The sequence below is a fragment of the Tachypleus tridentatus genome, chromosome 4 (assembly GCF_004210375.1).
Source record: "Tachypleus tridentatus isolate NWPU-2018 chromosome 4, ASM421037v1, whole genome shotgun sequence".
In the NCBI taxonomy this organism is placed as follows: Eukaryota; Metazoa; Arthropoda; class Merostomata; order Xiphosura; family Limulidae; genus Tachypleus; species Tachypleus tridentatus.
In genome coordinates, this window is record NC_134828.1 from 104215270 (window position 1) to 104234080 (window position 18811).

The 18811-nt window shown below is 34.4% G+C and overlaps 1 protein-coding gene across 15 annotated transcripts in view; it reads right to left on the reverse strand.

Moving 5' to 3' along the window:
* The window catches only part of LOC143249816 (poly(rC)-binding protein 3-like), a 199763-nt gene that overhangs the window by 9797 nt on the left and 171155 nt on the right, over window positions 1-18811 (reverse strand). For 7 of the 15 annotated variants that reach the window (XM_076500302.1, XM_076500297.1, XM_076500301.1 and 4 more), the window contains one exon: window positions 7384-11266. In XM_076500302.1, coding sequence (XP_076356417.1) covers window positions 10954-11266 — 313 coding nt within the window. In that variant the 3' untranslated portion in view covers window positions 7384-10953. Of the gene's footprint in view, window positions 1-5348; window positions 5462-7383; window positions 11267-18811 lie in introns of those variants that run through there. The other 8 variants (XR_013027955.1, XR_013027957.1, XR_013027958.1 and 5 more) reach the window with 2 other exon arrangements.

Genomic DNA, 18811 nt, shown 5'->3' on the forward strand with positions numbered 1-18811 from the left:
CTAGGTGAGTGAATATAAGTGGAAGAACCAGTATTGAAAAGAGAAAGGTTGTGATCAGAGAGCATACGCTCTACAGAGTGACCCCTCCTATCAATAACAGCACTTCCCCAGAGGGGATGATGTCCATTAAAGTCCCCCAGGATTAGAATGGAAGATGGCAACTGTTCAATGAGAGCATCAAGGTCTGATTGATCATGTCTCTCCAGGTGACAGGTAGAAAGAACAAACAGTGATGGTATGACCCAAGGAAACACGGATGCCTACAGCCTCCAAGGGTGTGTTGAGTGACAAAGACAGGGTGGGCTGATCAACCAACAGTGCCACCCCTCCATGTTCTCGTCCATCACACAGCCTGTCATTTCTGTACACAGAAAACTGCCAAAAGGTGACTGTATCGGCAGGTTTCACAAATGTTTCCTGTGAGAAAACACAAACAGGATGATAGAAAGCAATCAGTGTTTTGATGTCATCCAGATTAGAACATAAACCTCGACAGTTCCATTATATCAAGGTGGCCATTTTTAGTGACATGTAGGCGAATTGGCTGGAAAACCCTTCTGTTTACGACCACGTCTTTTTTCCTTACTGTCCTTATTCGGGGGAGGGCTATCAACTTCCATGGATCCTGCCCTGAGTCGATTTGGCAGGTCTTTGTTGTTGGAAGGGGATTCCAGTTACTGAGGACGCAAACGAATGATTATTTTGCATCTTGGGGTGGGAGAAAGAGATGTATCCGAAGAAATGCCTGTACCTGGAACCAAAGGATGTGGATCTTGGGGTTTGTTGGAATGTATGGGAGGAACAGAGATGGGTGTAAAGTTAATTCATCAACTTTTTTAACCATGGAGGTCAAAAAGCTTTTCATTTGTTTTGAGAACGATTCTCTTGGAGGCACAGAGAGCTCTGTCTGCACTCCCACTGTAGTTGTGGAACGAAGTGCAGCAGCATATGTTCGAGATTAAGTGGTGGACAGAATTTCCAAGCCTCAGAATAAGTAATATTATGAGTCGTTTTCAAATGCTGCACCTCTTTTTCCTCCAACCATTAAGGGTAAGAACGAAAATAAAAAAGGTGAGAATCATTGCAGTTGACACAATGTGGGTCTGTTTCACATTAATAGGCAACGAGCACATGTCAGGGAACCACGACATGATGTCTTTGAGTGACCAAACCTCTCACACTGGAAACATAGTAGAGGGTTTGGAATGTGCGGCCGTACCCTGCAATTTAAATAACCTGCCTTGATAGTGGCAGGTGCACGTGGTGATGTAAATGTCAAAACAAGGATATTTGTCGGCAAGGTAACTCCCCTTTGCAAGTGAAGATGCGCCTCACTGCAGAAACTTCTTGAGTAGAGAGACCAGCGAGAATCTGACTCAGGGATGTTCTTCAAATCTCTCTCAACAATAACTCCTCGTGAAGAATTCAAAGTAGCATGAGGTGTAACCTCAATAGGTATATCCCCAATTGCCTTTGAATTCAAGAGGAGTTCACTGCGTTGGGATGTGGATGTTTTAACCAATGTCTCCAGATCAAAGCTTCTTTACTGACTTTGGAGAGCCAGCAAGTCCCTCCAGTCCCTTCTGAATAAAAAAGGAGGACATTTGCCCTAAAGGTTTCTCTGAAAGAGAATGTAGGATAAGAATATGAGGTACAGCTGATGGTACAGATGTTGAAGATTGTTGATCAGAGTCTTCAAGACGTGGTCGTTTATTTATTGACTGATTTTTCACTATTTTATTTAAATTTTTATTTGGAAGATCCATAGGAAAAAAGAAAATTTCGGTGCCCACTGACCCCACTCACCATGGAGCCCTACGAAGGGACGCACTACAATGTCTGTTTGTTTTGGAATTTCGCACAAAGCTACTCGAGGGCTATCTGTGTTAGCCGTCCCTAATTTAGCAGTGTAAGATTAGAGGGAAGGCAGCAAGTCATCACCACCCACCGCCAACTTTTGGGCTACTCTTTTACCAACGAAAAGTAGGATTGACTGCACATTATAACGCCCCCACGGCTGAGAGGGCGAGCATGTTTTGGCGCGACTCGGGCGCGAACCCGCGACCCTCAGATTACGAAGTGCACGCCTTAACGCGCTAGGCCATGCCAGGCCACTACAATGTCAAACAAGGACACTGCAGCAACGTCAGGGTTTCTTGAGCACTAAACCCAAACACCAGCATCAGACACAATGCCCACAACACCCGTTGAGAACTTCCAACACTGGTACTTGGTTGACCCTAGTCTAAGTGGACCAGCCGATTGACCCAAGGGGGTCACCCAAAGACCTCCCGTCTAGAGGAATTCAAGGCCAAAGTGATGTGTTAGGTTTAGACCCCTCAACCACCAGGATCCTCTCCTTCCCTTCACAGGTCACCACGCACGGCACACACGTGGGTGGATGTTTAGATCCCAGAGGAGGTAACCTGAAATAACAATCTTTTCTGGGAAGTCCCCTCACCACGTACAGGAATCCACACCGAGGGGCAATTGAAAGGTGATAACAAACATAAAATGTTGGCAATTTTTTACTTAATGACGCTGAGAATATGGCTTTATCGATATGTTCTGAATTTACTCCAAACAGGTAGACTTTATTACTAGCCAAAATGGAAATTTGACGATACTGTATTTCACTTAAACATCAATTAACAAACTAAAATTTGTCTCAAGATATACCCAAAACCACCCTCTTGAGGAGTTTTCGGATTAAACTAACTCTTAATATTTAACAAACTAAAGTGTAAAGACATCCATTTGGTTTCTGAGGGACACGTTAAAATGTCATAATGTAGTTCTATACGTTGTTTACTTTCTGCATAGGTAAGGAATACGCCATTCTCTCATTCCAACACTGTCCTCTCACACTCTTGGTTTTCACTTTTTTCTTATCAGTACTTTTAATTACATTATTTCCCTATACTGTGGGACAACTTTATCTACACAATGGCCTATCTGTGCTCTATCCGTCGCGAGAAATCAAATCCGGATTTTAGTGTTGTAATTCCGTAAACTTAACGTTGACACATCGGGAGGTGGTGGCAATTATACTGATTGAATTATTACAACCAGTAACACTAATCACAGGAAGGCTGTTGTCAGGTTCTGTGAACCAAAGAACGAGGTTGGCTGCCATCTTTTAATATTTTCACTACTAAAAATGCAGAACATGTCAATGACACTACACCTTGAGTATTTCTATCCACAACTCGACACAGCCCACTATATAAACCGTCTTGAGTAATATTCTACTGAGACAGTTATACCTTCAAACTCATAATAATGATGCAACTTCTTCAGTTTATAAAATAAAATTAAGTTTTATATATAGGTACCGAGTTTTTACGTTATGAGAAGCATAATATTTCAATATTTTACTCTCCTAGTTTCTTCAGTATGACTGAATATATACTGAAATTTGAGGATTTTGAAATTGATTTCAGACATGGTAATATCTGAACAGTCAAACATGACAGCATGGATGACCAAGGCCATTTTGTAACTATGCAAATAGTAATATAGTTTATACTTTAACAGAAATGAACTAAACAAAAACTAAAAAACTTAAATTGTTTTATAAATTTTAATTATGGAAATGTTATCGCAAGCTTGAAAAAAAAAAGAGGTCGTTACACTCAAGAACATAAAAATTCAATATCTACGTTAAAATTATATTTAATATTAGTTGCACACTGAATCATTACAGAATCTTAAAATACATTGTATTTGCTAAATATATCCCAACATATATGTTCTTTTAAGAAAAGTTGATGCCTAGTCTTACTTCTTAAAAAAAACCAGTAAGCACAGTTAAGCCTTTTTCTGAGGTCCTGATTCAAACCGAGCAGGATGTACGTGGTTCCATCAAGGTTGAACTATATTTTTTCTTTATGTGGATTTGTACAAACATTAGATTGAAATTTTGTAATAATCTGTAAGAGAATATTTAAAGAGACCATCTCTCCAATATTCACCCTTTATTGCATCATTTTAACCACACTAGCAATGTCCTTCAAGATGACAATGCACCTTGTTACACTGGAAGAATTGTTGCTAACTGGTTTGCCTTAGTATAGACAATACTTTAGTTTTCTATCTAAAAACAACACTTTAAACACATTAAAAGATCCGATTTGGCCCTGACAAATATTGACCTCACCACTACTCTAAAATATTAAGATAAAAAGAGGCGTTATTGTTGATTCTGATAACATGCACCTGAAAAGGTCTTACTTAAACTGAAAACCGGATGGATCTTTAAATATAAACATTTATACACTAATATCTGTGAAAACAAAGTTTTCTGCGAAAATATCCGATTTTTGAGTAGTAGTAAATCGTCGAACAGATCAAACAGTTTTCAAGGATAAACTTCTACTACAAATTTAAGGTTTTACTTCATACTAATATATGCATTATTACTGAAAAATAAAAACTTAGGAATGTTCTTGTGTCATTTTACATAACATCCTTACTTTAGTTCAGATGTAAAAAGTGTTAAAAAGCACATACACACAGATTACACTGCACAACAATTTTTTTTTTGAAAAGTTTTGCTTCCTGAAAAGGTTTTGCTGATTGTGACAGGTACCTGGTGGGTATGCACAAATATAATTTGGTTTTTCTTCATGACGTAGGAACTCTGAGAAATAGACAGTTAACTGTTTACTGGCAATAACGTATTTAATTGCATTTATGTTTCTAATACGCTATTAAGTTCAACATAATTAAAAGTGTTTTGCTCCTGATTTTCGTTTTATTCAATGTCCGGTGCATCACGTTGCAGTGTCCAACAGTAGTCAACAAGCATTGACTGATTCCAGTTGCCCTGATATCGTTTTTCCATTATAGCAATGTCCTAGTAAAACTGAAGATTTCGATGAAACGGTACGTGATGGGCAAATTTGGATGTGATTTTCGCGATCAGCAGCCAAAAATCTATAAGGAACACCCAACAGTGTTCAAGAAGCAAAAACTTTGTTGTGGAGTGTTGTTTCTCTTCTTTATCGTGCAATAAGTATCGAATAAAAAAAAATACGTAATGTTGTTTCAGTGATTTTTCAAAATGTGACTAAACTTCAATATCTACTTACTTACATACTGAAAAAATACTGACATTTTAAAATACATTGTATTTGCTAAATTTATCCCAAAACATACGTTCTTTCAATAAACACTGATGCCCAGTCTTCTTAAAAAAAAAAACAAGCAAGCACAGTTAAGCCTACTTCTAAGCCTACATCTTATTTTTTAATGAAAATACCAACTACAGTAATTTCGAAGTTATATTGTACCACAGAAGTAACTAGTTTACATTAACTAGTACGTAAAAGTTTGATGATACTTACGTTAGATAAACCAAGGAGAGAAGAGAGGGGAAAAAGTAAGTTTGCCGAAAGCTTACTTGAGTGAAGCAGCGGCCATGGATTTCCAGATCAGTGGCAAGTGGGTACTCTGAATGCTGAAATAGTTTGGTTTCATGTATTACGATACTAATACAAATAGTTCATCATGTCAGATACACAACTTTGTTTACACATGTAACTCCTTTTAAATCCATAAGTAGATATTGCGCTTTTGAACTACTCAAAACATCTTTGAAAGACACGTTTCATTGGATTTGTTTGTTTTGGAATTTCGCGCAAAGCTACACGAGGGATATCTGCGCTAGCTGTCCCTAATTTAGCAGTGTAAGACTAGAAGGAAGGCAGCTAGTCATCACCACCCACCGACAACTCCTAGGCTACTCTTTTACCAACGAAGAGTGGGAATAACCGTCACATTATAACGCCCCCACGGCTGAAAGAGCGAGCATGTTTGGTGCGACGGGGATTTGAACCCGCGACCCTCAGATTACGAGTCGAATGCTTTAACCCACCTGGCTATGCCGGGCCTCGTTTCGTTGGAAGGTTCTGAAAAGTTCTTCACAGCTACTGGGCTGCAATTGAATAATTCTGGTTCCGAGATATTCAAGAATATGCCCAAAGAAAAGTTGTAAGTTTTTAAAACAGACAAATTATATTCTCCCACATATCACGCTTCAACTTTTTTTTATCTCTCTCGTTTCTAAATATAACTATTTCATTTAAAGAAAAATGCTAATGTGGTACGAGTGTTTCAACATCATTTGTATTATGATAAACATATTCACACTTCCATCTTCACACGCGTGTTAACTAATAAAATAAAACCTTTTTTTAATCATTAGTTCGTTTGTATAGAAAGATACAGGAAATAAACTGTGTTACATTTAGGTTAAGCATGAAAGAAGACTGTTTCTTTCTAACACACGTAATACGTATAAGGAACTACATCAACTTCACAACAATTTCGTCTAATTTTATAAAAATGTACTATTCATTATTAATAACCTGGATTTATTCATAACTTTTTTAACTTGTAACTCTTCAACGGTTGATTATAAACAGTTCATCAGCTACTTTTCCCAATATCTGTTCATATCAAATTACGAGTAAATTATTTTATATTCATTTAACGATCACGTCATCAGATAAAATACAGCATGTCCCAAAAGTCTGTAACTGTAGGTGACTCGCAGATTTTCTTAATTTCAGGTTCGTGACTGATTATGGAGCTGCCAAAACCCGAGATGATCGAGTTAATCCTGCTCTGTGACAGAGAAGATTGGTCCCAGTAGAAAGTTCCTGCCGATTCAATGCGCGCCATCTAGGGAGGAGGAAGTAAACTATCACGCAGAGTACTGCAGGGAAGTTAAATTTCAGAAGACTGGTTGCATGGATGATATACTTTGCAGTGTTCAGAATAAAAATGTCGTCTCCAAGTTTGTTTCGAACTACGAGGGCAGCATGTAGAATGTATTCAGTAAAATTCGTTGAAGTACCTATGGTTCCAAACTTTTTGGACGCCCTGTAGAAACAACTTCAGAATATTACAAGTTATCTTTTGCGCTTTTGTTCTTTTACCGGAAACACGAAACAAGTTGCGCAGAAAAAAACAAATTTATTTTTAACGTAGTAACCTAGCACATCACACTTAGCATGACGTAATTGAAAACCTGGAGAAATAGGTATATTCATTTCAGAAAGACCATCTTTTACCGACTGTCAAAGTAAAAATGGATGTGGTTTACTTCTAAATTGTACGAAATATTTTCGTGACGGTGGTGCAAACTGGCATTGCATATAAAGCGTTAACTGTTTTACTTTCTAAATTTCCGGGTGACGACTAAACTACTAAATCTGATATTTAAAAAAACAACAAGTAATGAATTCTCCAACACTTCTCTTATTTTTAAATAACATTATATTTTTTATGTTTTAATGATATACGTCTTGTTAGTACTAATCTTTATACTGGTACATTTCTGTTTTCTTTCCTAGTAGAGAAAGCCAACAGGTGAACTGGAGTTAACGTATTTTATTCACAGGATTCGACAACAACCAATCTTGAAATTTAATAAAACAAGTAATTTGCCCATAATTTGCCCAAATTATGGGGAGATTACTACAGATGAAATAAACAGGCTACATACGACACTAACAATCTGGTTATTTAAACCACTTTCACAAATGATTGTTGTTTGTTTGTTTGCTTTTTACATAAATTTGGCATCATTTACTATTAATATGCTTAAAAAATAAGTTTTCACCCCAAAACAGTTTGCCTTTTAAATTTTCACTGTGGTACAAAAAGATTCTGCCAGTCAGCAAGTTAGCTTCATTGTTTAGTATGAAAAACTTTTAATTTCAATAACAGACTGTCAAACTTATGTCATTAAATATCAATCAATTAACAGTGCTATGCATTTTTTAAGCATTAGTTATAATTACTTATTTGCTAGTTTTGATAAGTAACAAAACAAGCAGTTTAAAGCTTCATAGAACATAATCTAGTCACACTGAATCATGTTTATTGGACCAAATCAGCAAGAGCAAAACAAGACATTAACAATTTAAATTTTAAATCATTTTCATGAACAATAACCAATCACACATCATTACTTCTTTCTATATAAAATCAAAATCCTATGAGTAACAGCACTTCTCAAGAAAACCAAATTAAGTACTAACACTTTTTATCAACTTCTAATCTGTTGGTGTTTAATCTCATCAAATGGGTGCATCATGTGAAAAAAAAAATTACATTTTAAAACAACCCATTCAATCAACTTCAGCTTTCACATACATAATATTAAAGATTTATTCTACATAAAATATAGTTTCTTTAATACCTATTTAAAATTTGTCATACCATGATAGGTTTAAGTGACAAGTACAATAATGGGGAAAACAACCCCAACATAACATCTTAAAAGGTTGTTTGACTGCAAAAGAACAATAAGGAACAACTTGTTACTTGGAAAATGATTTAAAGGTTTCTTATTTATTTCTCAGGCTTTCACACGATTAATAAATTCTAAATTATTGAGCAAGTACATGTATTGCTAGGGTTCCATCAAGTGAACATGGATGACACCACCTCAGTGTAGATCACCTTGTTCATACAGCAAATTTTCAAACTCTGGTTGTTTTACAGAAAACGTATTAACAGTCCTTTGTAAAATAAGAAAGTCCAACAAGTGAAGGCTTCAGCTCTACCTTAATAACACATTCAGGAATACACACAAAATTCATTTCCATATTATCAAGCTAGAACATTCTCTCAAACCCTATCACATTCTATTTTATACTAACTGTTGTCATGGTTATGAGTATCTTATAAACTAAAACAAACCCCAATTGGGATGAAATACAATGTATATTTCCCACCCCACAATGCTTAGTATATTCCTACCTTAGCAATATTGTCTCACAAAACTAATTTGTCAAATTTGTTACACATAGTTCTTTTACTAGTTTTTAATACTCATAATGAATTAATAAATGTTTACTCATCTCACAGCAACAATTAGGTTTTCATACTACATTAAAACCTATTATAATGTCAAATACACAGTGATACAAAATTTTAATGGAAAAGAGAAAAACTTTTTCAACTTTAGTCAGACCTCTGTTTGAATTCATTCCTTCGTTATTGTTCCTGATGTTTGATACTATACAACAGAATCACACCCATAAAAAACCTACTTTAATGAAACTGTTTCAAAATTATACAAGCTGTTTAATTGGTTAACCCAAGTTTGCCAAAAAGTGGCTCTCAATTCCATAATCAGTTTTCAAAGGATCCATCACTGTAAAGCCATAATTTACATTTAATTGTAACCTGCAACGTGTATCCTTTTACCATTATATATTTACTTTTTCCATTTTCCAAAATAATGCTCATCTACAGGATGTGGCTCGTTCTACAGAAAATTCTGATAATACACAATGTCCAAAGTTTATTGAACAATAACAAAAAAAGGCAAACTTTAAAATAAAAAGGCAAAGTACTGTATTATAACACTGCAAAAACTCAAAAACAATTTTACAGAAAACACAAAAACTGCAAAAAGATCTCTTAAAGTGCATTTCAAGCATAAGTTCCAATGTAAATCCATCTAGAAAAGCATTAATTTCATTGACTATGAAACAAAGTTGCAGCCCACTGTAACTCACAACCATTCACTAACAAAACCAGCTTAGTATCAAATACTGATACTTAAATAAACTTTGTCCTGAACTTAGAAAATTGTTTGGATCAATTCATTTAACACAGAACATTATTTCATAATGTCAAAATACAATAATCCTGGACTTTAATTTCTTGCAAAACTTAAAAACACAAATCTCAGTGTGTCATACATTTGCAAGTTAATAATTTCATAGATTATGATCAGTAAATTTTTCTTTGTTTGTGACTAACTGCATTAGTAACTAATACAATGCTAAAAAAACACTAAAAAGAAAGCAGAAAACTAACTGAAATAATTACAATATATTTTACTACATAATATATGACACATCTACCTGTAAAGTCTAAGTGCACTAGAACCTTTTTAGTTAGTTGTAATGTACACTTATTAAAACGAAAGTATGCGAAACATAACAAAACATTAGTTTATAAACCACTGTATTAAAAAAAATCTGAACCAATTATTCTTGTCTTTCATTTTGCTTAGTATAAAACATGTTATGTAAAGCAATAAAATATATCTGTTTTAACATATTTTCTCTTCACTAAAATAGTTTGTACACTCCAGATGGCACTGTTTTTTCTTCTAATTTTTACTACTGTCAGGAATAGAATGCTAATAACATTCTCTTTAAAATGTAACTTTCAAAAACACATAACCAAAATAAAGAAAAACTGATTATTCATATAATTAAAATAGTGGGTGCAAGTGTATATTTTCCACAACACACATAACCAAAACATCAATATGCTTAGGTAACTTGACCACAACACATGTACCAAAAAAACTTAAGTGTGGACTGAAAAATTTCCATAACACATGATTAAATAATAAGATTGGGTTAGGGAACTTGCCATAATACCCAACATTAGAATTCTAAGTTCACCTATATTCTATAAAACTGAATTAAAAAAAAGGAAAAATGAAAGTTTAGTTTGCAACATTCATTATTAATAACTGGTTGTGAAGTAAATCTACACTTATGTATGGAATGTCATAATCTGGACTTCATGACTAGTACTATAATCATCATATCCCATTCTGTGAGCTGCAAATTTGCTTCAATCACTTAGAAAGAAAGAAAAAAAATTTTCAATAGGCCTTGATTTCTTGACATTTTACGACAAACAGCTACATCTGATTAACTGTCCACTATCCTTCCTGATTCATTATTATAGGAGACAAAGTTTCTTGAGAAGTCAAACCTTTACGTCATTATGTGTTCGTTACTGTCCAATCACGTTTCTTGATTAACGAACAACTAAATTCTGATACATCCTACATAGAACCCGTGCTGGTTAATGGTCCATACACTTGCAGATCAAATGACCTACAGTTTAGTTCATACAAAGAGAGCTAGGCTGTCTTCTTGTCTACCTTCACGAGACACAACAAACCTAGTATGGAGTGAATTTATTCCTCTCCGACTTCGAACTGCCATTATGGGATGCACTGGATCGTATTTTGGTGGTGAGATTTTTGCGAGCCTGGGCCCTGATGTTGTTGAGGTCTAGAAAGAGAGCAGTGGACGTGGGGTTGGAGGCCGCTGCTGCTGCTGCGGCGAGACCGAGTGCCAAGGGTGACGGCTTTACCAGTTGGCTCAAGTGAATGGCCAGGGGGCTTGGGGTGGTGGATACGGCAGAGGTCATGGTATGTGATGAGGCAGGGGTCGAGTTCGGGTCAAGGGTCAAGTTCTTATGCAGTTCCATGCTGCAGAGACAGAAATGGGAAAGAAAAAACAGAAAATAATTTGGATTAGAGTGTGTTTGGACACCAGGGGAAACAACAAGCTTAGCAGCAAGTCAAAAATAAATACATTATCATTCCAAGCAAGCAAACTAAAAATGCTGGTTAGTCCTGCATGTGACCCAGATAGTGGGATTTTTAAGCCAGGACTAACCAGAAAGAAAAGGGTAATGGTAGGCACAGAAACATCACATACTTTGGATGGGTGAGAACAAAAAGCAAAATAAGGATATCAGCTTCTAAGATTAAAATCAAAATCACTGGCATTCTAATTAAAGATGTAGATTAATCTTCTATAATACAGAGCTCCCAAAGTCAATTTGGGAATAGCTATAAACATTAAATCAATAAAAACTTAAAAGAATATTGACAAAGTTATTTTTATACTACTATTACATGATTAACATTATCAAAAACAAGAGTTTGTGACGTTATTCTGAAAACATGACCTAATCAGGAAAAATTACCATAATTCTCGACAGTTTCAATACTAAAAGCACTTTTCATCTTTTGTTCAGAGCATGCAATTATACTTGAATTTAAAAGCAAGTTAGAAACTCTTTCTTATCCACTACCTATACAAGATCATTCATTAGTTTAGGATGATACATGAAAGGAAATTACTAAAAAGCAATGAAAATGATACTAATGGGAATGAGGTAATATATAATGTTTTATCTCTACAGGTTTATATAAGCCAGAAAAATCAGTATTACACTTGCAACTGGTTGCAGTCAAACTTCCACTGTTTGATTCAACAGCACTCAGCCCCCTTCCCCTTGTAGAAAACACCAATTCAGCCAATATATCTACGAACAATTAATTTCAGTAGGAGAGGAATAAGTAAGTTACTATCAACATATGTTCTAAACAGTTTCATACTTCTGGTATCCATTACCAGGTTACCCCTACATATGGTAGTTTAACTTACTAAAATAATAGTTAAAAGTTCGCTATGAAGTTACAATAGCAGAGTATTTGAATTTTTAATTACAATTAAACACAGAGATTTTTAGTAATTTTTAAAAAATCTTTGGGTGTTTTATTATTAAAAATTCACAGAAGTTTTGAGGCAGAAGAAAGATAGAAAGCCCTTATATTTTAAAATAATAAACTTGGCTCGATACAACTTTCAGGATTTGATATCTGTTAAACACCCACAAAGATCTGAAAATCAGTTCTTTTATCACATTCATTAAATATTGAATTAACATTTTCTACCAGTAACTGTGACAATAAAATAAATCTGAATGGCAGTAGACCATACTTCATCTTTTATGGTTAAACGTCACACACAAACACAAAAACGACTTGATAAAGTGCTTTGACTGAAATTTGAAATTAAGTATTTAAAGAAAATGAATAATTGAAATGAGAATTTGAGAAGCATTTCTTAACTGAGTAATTAATATTTGATAGTTTTTCATACAATGAATATAAATCTGGAGAATATATTATCACTAAATTGACTGAATTTGCAAATAAAAGACACTGAAGTGATCTGTGCTAACAATCACAGTTTTTTTTTTATGGTTCATTCTTGTGAACACAAAATATTTACCACATACATACATACATACAAAGATTGATGCAAACCACAAAAAGAAGCAATAACAAAATGTAGGGTTGAGGAGTATGTTAAAATAATTTTGAATAATTTCCAAAATTATATATTCCTTATAAAAGAATATAATATTGGAAAACAAAGGAATTTTAAATGAACTTTAAACAACAGGACCATTCAGAAATAGACTTGAAACATGTCACACTCCAGTCATGGAAACCAAAATGTGACAACTTATAAAAGGTGAGAAACCACATACACAAAGGTCAGTGGCAAATGCTGTCCACATGGTTTAGGTAACAGTAATCAACATAATCAAGATGACTGGAAAACTGACTGCTTTCATGACATATCCATCCAAGCATTGCACAGCTCAAGTAGTTGGAGAATGAAATTGGTATTCATGCTGTTCTATACCAAAACAATACATTATTTATGGGTTTCTGTGTGATCAAACTGTTGAAGCAGAGGCTAAGAAACCATCATCCTTTTACACTAGACCATAGAAGGCATGCAAGGAGGAATGGAGTTTTTTTGGTATGACAGCCTTATGACAGAGCCATTTTCAACGAAAGTTATGCTGAATGGCTATTCTGAAGATGCAAGTCATCAGATAGAGCATGGACTTCAATAACATGGTGAGGTTAAAAAATCATTTTAATATAACATACTCAACCCTGGATGTGTGTGTGTGTGTGGGCATGTATATACACACACACACACATATATATTGAAAAGAAAATAGTAAAATGTTATAAAGTAACATAAAATAGAGAATTAAAAAAAAGGAACAAGTTCAATAGAAAAACTTCAGCTAATAATCATGAAGCAAATACTGAGAACGTATAGAAAAGTTACACTGGAATTCACATCAAAACTAATTTAGACACAACTTTCATAAGTCTTAAGAACGGCTGTATTGTACACAAAAAATATACAATGGATTTGCAAATTTGTTGTACAAGAGGGAGTTACAGTAAACTGTTATTTTCACTGCATCATTATGTTCTGTTTACCCTTATACTCAACTGTATAACCTTAATTTACAATTTTGCTATACTAAAGAATAAAAAGATTATTTAAACTGAAGTTTTTTTTATGCAAATTTCTGTTATAACAAGTAAACAGAAACACATTAGGAACAACTTGATAAAGAACTAAACAATCCTGGGTATCTTTATATTTTATTCCACATGAAAGTTAATTTTAGTGTGAAAGAAGAAACTCGGCTGTATTTAATACGTACAGATAATATATACATTTAAACCATTATTCTAAAGCTAGAAAACTGGAAAAAGGATAATCAATCAGTTTAATCAGCTAAAATATTCATAATGCAAATACATTCTCTTTTTTAAACCTAATTTTATTAATGAAGCCTCAGAATTCACTAACTTGTTAAAATAAGTTATTCACATAAGTCTTAATGTGCTTGACTTTAAACTACAGGCTTCACATCACTCTGATAATGTGAAATGTTTCAAGAGTTGTGACAAAACCTTCATGATATAACCAAATTAAGGTTTAAAGTTTCCACTGATTATAACTAATCCTGCAATGGTTGTACCAAGAGATTCCACTTATAAACCATTTAGCAAATATTGGTTCCTGAGAATATCGTTTATCGTTACCCTTCATACAATGAAGATGAACATGATGTTCAAAGTAAACCAAAGTGTACCATATTCTCTCTTATGACATTAGAACAACTATCAAATATAACACTGTCAAATAATGTTCAAGTTTTAGATGAGTGGGTAAGAGTTAACATCTTAATCTCAAACTTGACTTCAACCATCAGCAACTACCTAACATTTCTTTACTACTCTGAAAATACTTAACCTATGTCTCTTACTTTTGTTTGAAGAATTTGCCCAAACTTATATAATCCAAAACAGTGTGACCACACACACACACAGAAACAAAACCAAAACATAATTTTTTTCACTCATTACAGATATTAATAAACAATAATAAAAACCTTTCAGTTATTATTTAAATTCTTACAACAACTATGAGTATAATTAAACAAAAGCTAACATTTTTCTTACCTGGAAATGTATTTCAGAAATGGTACTCACCTCTTTACCCCCAAAAACTTGTAACATTGGGCATTGCCATGAAAGTTCTGGGCTCGTGATACAAGCCTTGAATGAAACTCTTACCTCTATCACCTGTTAAAATTTATTTCACCAGCATATGATGTAATCAAAATTACACTATAGTTCTCCACCAATAAGAGGACAACATATCTTACATGCACAGCAATCCCTATGAGCACTAGCACATGGGCAAAGACTTGTTTTTGGCAAGGAAAACTAAATGCACAGAAAGTGGGGAGGATGGATGAGTGGTTGTGCAAAGAGGTAAGTATCTATCTAAAATACATTTTCAGCTAAGAAAATGTTAACCTCAGAAAAGCTGCTCACCTCTCTGCACAACAGACAGCTATAATTCACAATGAATTGTGGAAGAGCCAGTGCAGGTAAAGAAATTAGAAAGAATAGCTCCCTTCCGAAGTGAAAAGAGGAAACCTTATGGAATTCGTCACTTACAAAAGGGGGTTTATTTGTGAGGCATCACTTGGTGGGAAACTATTAATCTGAAGCCAAGAGAGGTGGTAGAACTAAGATACTGTCAAAAAAATATCTTGTTTAGTGCTAAAGTGTCACAAAAGATGGGTGGAATGTAAGATTGCTTAACCAGCTGTTACCTCACATGTGACCACACTTGCACACAGGTACATAGTGTGGTTAAGGCTATACGTCAGCTCATTTCATATTGTACTACACTCCCAAGCCCTGCTTCACATAGATGGTTGTCTACTCAGTTTCAAACCATTGGGGGGAACTCTCCATACCAAACCTTCTGAACGATGGTAAAGCAAGGGTTTTATTCTTAATCCACCAGAAGAAAATAGGAAGGAAAAAACATCAGAGAGGTGTTCAAACCACCCATCACATCTGCATGGGCAGTCACACACCTGGTGCTGTTTTTTGTTTTTTTTTCTCATGTGCAAAATAGCTTTGAAGAGAAACTATGTAGATTCTGCCAAAGAAGTCTCATAGAAAACCCTATCTCAACAGCAAGCACCAACTAGTGGCAGACAGTCTTAATAAGACCTATTTATCACCCACTTGAAGCAAATTTTGAAAAAGAAGTATTTTCTGTGAGGCAACACTGGGCAGATAAGTTTTGTCATATATTTCACATATTTACATTATCTAGTGTTAGGTTTTTTCTTATGGTGACACTGAAACATGTTCTCACCAACATTATGTTTGACTGCCAATGTAACTGTAAACATGTTGCAGCAAACATGGACCAATGGATATAACATTCTTCTGAGTTGGGCTATAAGATGTCAAGTACTGCATGGTTGTATTTCTTAGTTAATTATTACATTTTAAAATAGGAATGATAATTTTGTGCCACTCTGTATATGGAAAACTAAACTTGGATAAATTGCAAACTTAACAAACAAATCCTAAACAATAAGTTAGGACTATCCTATGCCAAGAAACTTTAATACTATTTGAATCATAAATGAAAGTTTTGTTTCACCATTAAAACTGTGAGCATCTACTGTAAAGAATCTGGCCCATCATCAATACTTAAAAACATGACAGTTTCAAAGACATGTTCTGCATACAAATTGAATAAGATAAAGGGTAAGGAAAAGAAAAGAATTGGAAAGCTGGATCATCCACCCCAAGCAAGATGGTTCCCAAAAAAAGGTGGTCATTACAGAGGAAACTACATTGGAAAGGGCGAGCCAAGGAAGAATGCCTACAGAATAACAGGCTAATGTTACTTCTAAGTAATAGTTCACTAGCCTCAATGAAAAAAAATAAGAGGGGGACATGGCCAACCCAGAAGGAGGGATTAATAAAAATGTATGCAGATCAATCAGGATGTGAAGAAAGCATCAGACCTTCAGCTGGAGCATCCTTTACCAAGAAGATTATTTGCCGAAAAGTAACAAAATCGTCTACTGGAAACCAATAGAAGATTAAATTTTAATCTTTTGGGAGAGATTAATAATGGGCTAACAGCCTGTCATTTTCATAGGAATGACAAAAAGAAGTTAAAACTCCAGAGTAAGGTTGAGGAATTGTTCTATAGTGTTTAAAACAGGTGGAGAGATGAAGGAGAAGAAAAACACCTGAAAAACTCAGTAGACTGTAGAAAGTGTAGTCTACCAGTGTACAAAGTGTAAAAGCAGAGATCTCAAATGATCAGAGTCAACAAGTTACCCAAAACAAATCAACTCTATGATCTGAGATGGTTTGTCCATAAAGATACTGTGAGGAGGAGAAGGAATAGGAAAGGGAAGCAACCTTACATAACCATACATGATGAGAAACTTAGTGGGACTCACTGGTCCCAAAGGCATGTAATCAGAGACTAGAGATGATTACTGATCAGCTGCATTAACTCAAGATGTAAAGTTTAAGGAATACCCCAAAACATCATATCACAAAGGGAGGGTGCAAGACAACAGACTGAGGAAGGTAAATATATATATAAAAAAAAGTAAGGAAACATGATAAGGGTAATCCATAAACAAAAAAGTCAAGTTAACTGAAACCAAATAAAAAAAAACACAAGGGCAAGCTGAAAAATAAGTCTATGCAAGTTGCCCCAGAAAGCTGATAGCGTGATGATGTAAAGTCTATAAAAGGAAATGATGCTTGATAATGAAAACAAAGAAGCTGAGGAAGAGGTGGAAATAATGAGTAGATGGAAAGTGGCAGAAAAAGGAAAAACAAGAGATCCCAAACTGAAAAAAAAAAAGACATTCAAGAGAAGAAAGCTTATGCAACAAGGAAGTCTGCTATTTAACAAAAAAATAACTCTGAATAAGTAGAAACAAAAGACACCTGTGGAATACAAACAGTGAAGGATGAGGAAGAGATTACTCAATTATCACTAAGAAAAGAAACCTAGAGAAAAAAGCAGGCAGTTGGAAATTGTAGATCTGGGGTCAGTATGGAACCAACTACATGGTACACAATGACAGTGGCTCCAGCATTGATTGATTCCTGCTATGGAATGTGAAACACCTCAGGAAATATCAGAAATGTAGGAACACAAATTCATAATTTAGTTAATCCGTGAAGCTGATTCTTCTTGTATTTCTTTTCCATTTAATAATTAGAAATAAATTGAGCCTGGTATGGTTATGATGCATAGGCCTAATAATGATCATAAAGAGTACTGGATGAAAAATCACATTTTGGGTAAAATAGCATGAACAGGCAAAAGTACAAATTTGGTTAAGAGAAAATCAAAGTTTTAACTGATAAGTTTAAAATTTTATATGATTCTTTCATATAATTAAGAATAGAAATATTATATTACAGATACTAACAGAATTTTAAAATAATAACAGAAATTGTGAGTAGTTCCTATAAATAACAAATCATGTCTGAAAACAAGAAAAGAATGAGCCTTTATTCAAATGCTAGTACTCAAGAGGATTAATGTACATGGAGGATGTGTCATTTTCCTACTGGTGAAGGGCCACAATCTAATGGTGATTACATCGTAGATTGGCATGTGTAGAGGTAGAAGCTTTATTCAAAGCTGATGGGATATAACAGAAAATCTTTATGGTAGTGTCTAAGGTAACAGCAATTTGTTGTACAGAGAGGTAAGTAGAATTTCTGAATTTTCAATTTTATTTTGTGATGAAAATATGTTTAAAATTTTCAATGAAACCAAAACTATTTTTGTTTGTTATCAGCATGGTTAACTGATGAAGAAAGATGAATTACAATATATCAAAGTAAATTAATATTTTTAACAGGAAATAAATTAACTCTGATCAAATGTAAAAAACAGCAGAACAAGAAAGAACAGATGAAACAAAAAAAACATGAACAGTGTCAAAGAATATAAAAAAAATAAAATATAAGAGAGAACACAGCAGATAAATGGTT